General features: G+C 42.5%; 1 protein-coding gene across 1 annotated transcript in view; it reads left to right on the top strand.

Moving 5' to 3' along the window:
* Positions 1-1,945, top strand: part of RTF1 (Rtf1, Paf1/RNA polymerase II complex component, homolog (S. cerevisiae)) — a 60,581-nt gene that overhangs the window by 43,779 nt on the left and 14,857 nt on the right. The window contains exons 6-7 of the mRNA XM_011989340.1: positions 591-726; positions 1,190-1,367. Of these exons, the coding sequence (XP_011844730.1) occupies positions 591-726; positions 1,190-1,367 (314 nt within the window). The remainder of the gene's footprint in view (positions 1-590; positions 727-1,189; positions 1,368-1,945) is intronic.

The following is a 1,945-nucleotide window of genomic DNA, read 5'->3' as shown; positions in this document are numbered from 1 at the left end:
GATAACAGGTGCCAGCCACCACACCTGGCTAATTTTGTATTTTAGTAGAGACAGAGTTTTACCATGTTGGCCAGGCTGGTCTCAAACTCCTGACCTCAAGTGATCCGCCTGCCTGTGCCTCCCAAAGTGCTGGGATTACAGGCATAAGCCACTGTACCTGGCCCCATGTTCCTTTTTTATAGCTGCACAGTAGTTCATTGGTAGGTGTACCAGTGGTGATTCAGCCACTCTCCTATTTGAAGTTTTCCTCAGAAGCTTCTGAAGTCATCAAGAGGGGGAGCTCTTTCCTTCCCATAGTCAAGTGTCTTGAGTGCCATAAACGAGAACTGTCAGTAGTGGTGGTTACCCTTTCTGCCTGCTTCGTATCAGTCTTCCAGCCCTTTTTTCATCTGTTGGGGTCTGATATTTGGCACCTGAATAATTTTAACTCTGTGTTTTAACTCATTTCTGTATATACCCCAAGTTAGCACAATCCAGTCTAGAGAGGACAGAGCTGTGTATTTGAGTCCTCTTCCATTTCCTGTTCTTTTTCAAGAATGAATTCATTTTCTTGTTGAGAAAACGTAGGTAAACATCTCCTTTCTTTCTAGCTGAGCTCCTTGCCAAAAAACAGCCATTAAAAACCAGTGAGGTCTACTCTGATGATGAAGAAGAGGAAGAGGATGACAAATCCAGTGAGAAGTCAGACCGGTCATCACGAACATCGTCATCTGATGAAGAAGAGGAGTAAGCTCTTGTACATTTTGGTCTAGTAGGCAGGATAGGTGGGTTTTTGAGGAAGAGTGGGCCCTGTTTGGGCCACTAACTTTGACTTGGTTACCTTTGGTTTGCTGAACTGAGTTCCCCAGCATGTCAGCCCATTCATTTGGCTGCTAGCCTGTGCGCTTGGACATTTCACCTGGGCCTGGAAGGTAGGAACTGACTTCATGTCACGCTCAGATTGGCCTGGAGCTTTCATTCATTTTCTTACTCTGATGGGTTATCTAAGATGGCAGTCTCATTTGAAACAGTTTCACACTACTGGTAAGGAACAAGATCCTATTACAAGTCTTTGCTGGTGCTTCATTTACTTCTCCTCCTAGGCTAGTCACATGTACTTTGGTTAAGTTTTGAGGAGTTGATATTATTTTTCTATCTTGTTCTGTTTTTATGATGAACATTTTTTCCAGTGCCCCTTTTTTCCTATTAGGAAAGAAGAGATCCCTCCAAAATCCCAACCAGTTTCCTTACCTGAAGAATTGAATCGGGTTCGATTATCACGACATAAACTAGAACGTTGGTGTCACATGCCCTTCTTTGCTAAAACTGTCACAGGATGTTTTGTGCGGATTGGCATTGGAAACCACAACAGCAAACCAGTTTACCGGGTTGGTATTTCTTCCCTTGGACAATTGTCCATGCTTTCAATAGAATTAGTCTCAACTGAGGGCAGGAGCCACTGAAAAAATGTCACTCTTTTGTCAGCATTCGATGGAAAGTAGACTCCAAGTAGGATCCCCATAGAGCAGTGACAGTCTGAGGTGCCCAGGAATCCTTCATGACTTGTCGCCAAGAAGAGGACTTGGAGCCCAAGGGACTGGAAGATTTGGATTTAGAATAATTTTCTCTATTCCCCCTTCAGTATAAAAGGGAGAAGGGAGGCATCTATGAAGTGTTCATTGGGAGTTACATATTCTAAAAGATATGTTCATTTGAAAAACCACTGAATGTAAAGTTTCGTGTTGCATACCAAGTGACTTCTATGCCAGGGAATTGTATTGAGGTTAAAAAACACCCTCCGAACTAATACAGGTTATTATGTATGTTCCAGCACTGCTTCTGTGGTCTAGGTGGACTGGGCACAGTGACTCACGCCCATGATCCCAACGCTTTGGGATTTATTTATTTATTTATATTATGTTTTACCATTTCTTTCTTTCCTTCTTTCTTTCTTTTTTTTTTTTTT

This window comes from Mandrillus leucophaeus, unplaced genomic scaffold, assembly GCF_000951045.1.
Source record: "Mandrillus leucophaeus isolate KB7577 unplaced genomic scaffold, Mleu.le_1.0 Scaffold35, whole genome shotgun sequence".
Taxonomy (NCBI): Eukaryota; Metazoa; Chordata; class Mammalia; order Primates; family Cercopithecidae; genus Mandrillus; species Mandrillus leucophaeus.
Note: the sequence above shows the minus strand (reverse complement) of the source record. Positions and strands in the feature narration are given on the sequence as shown.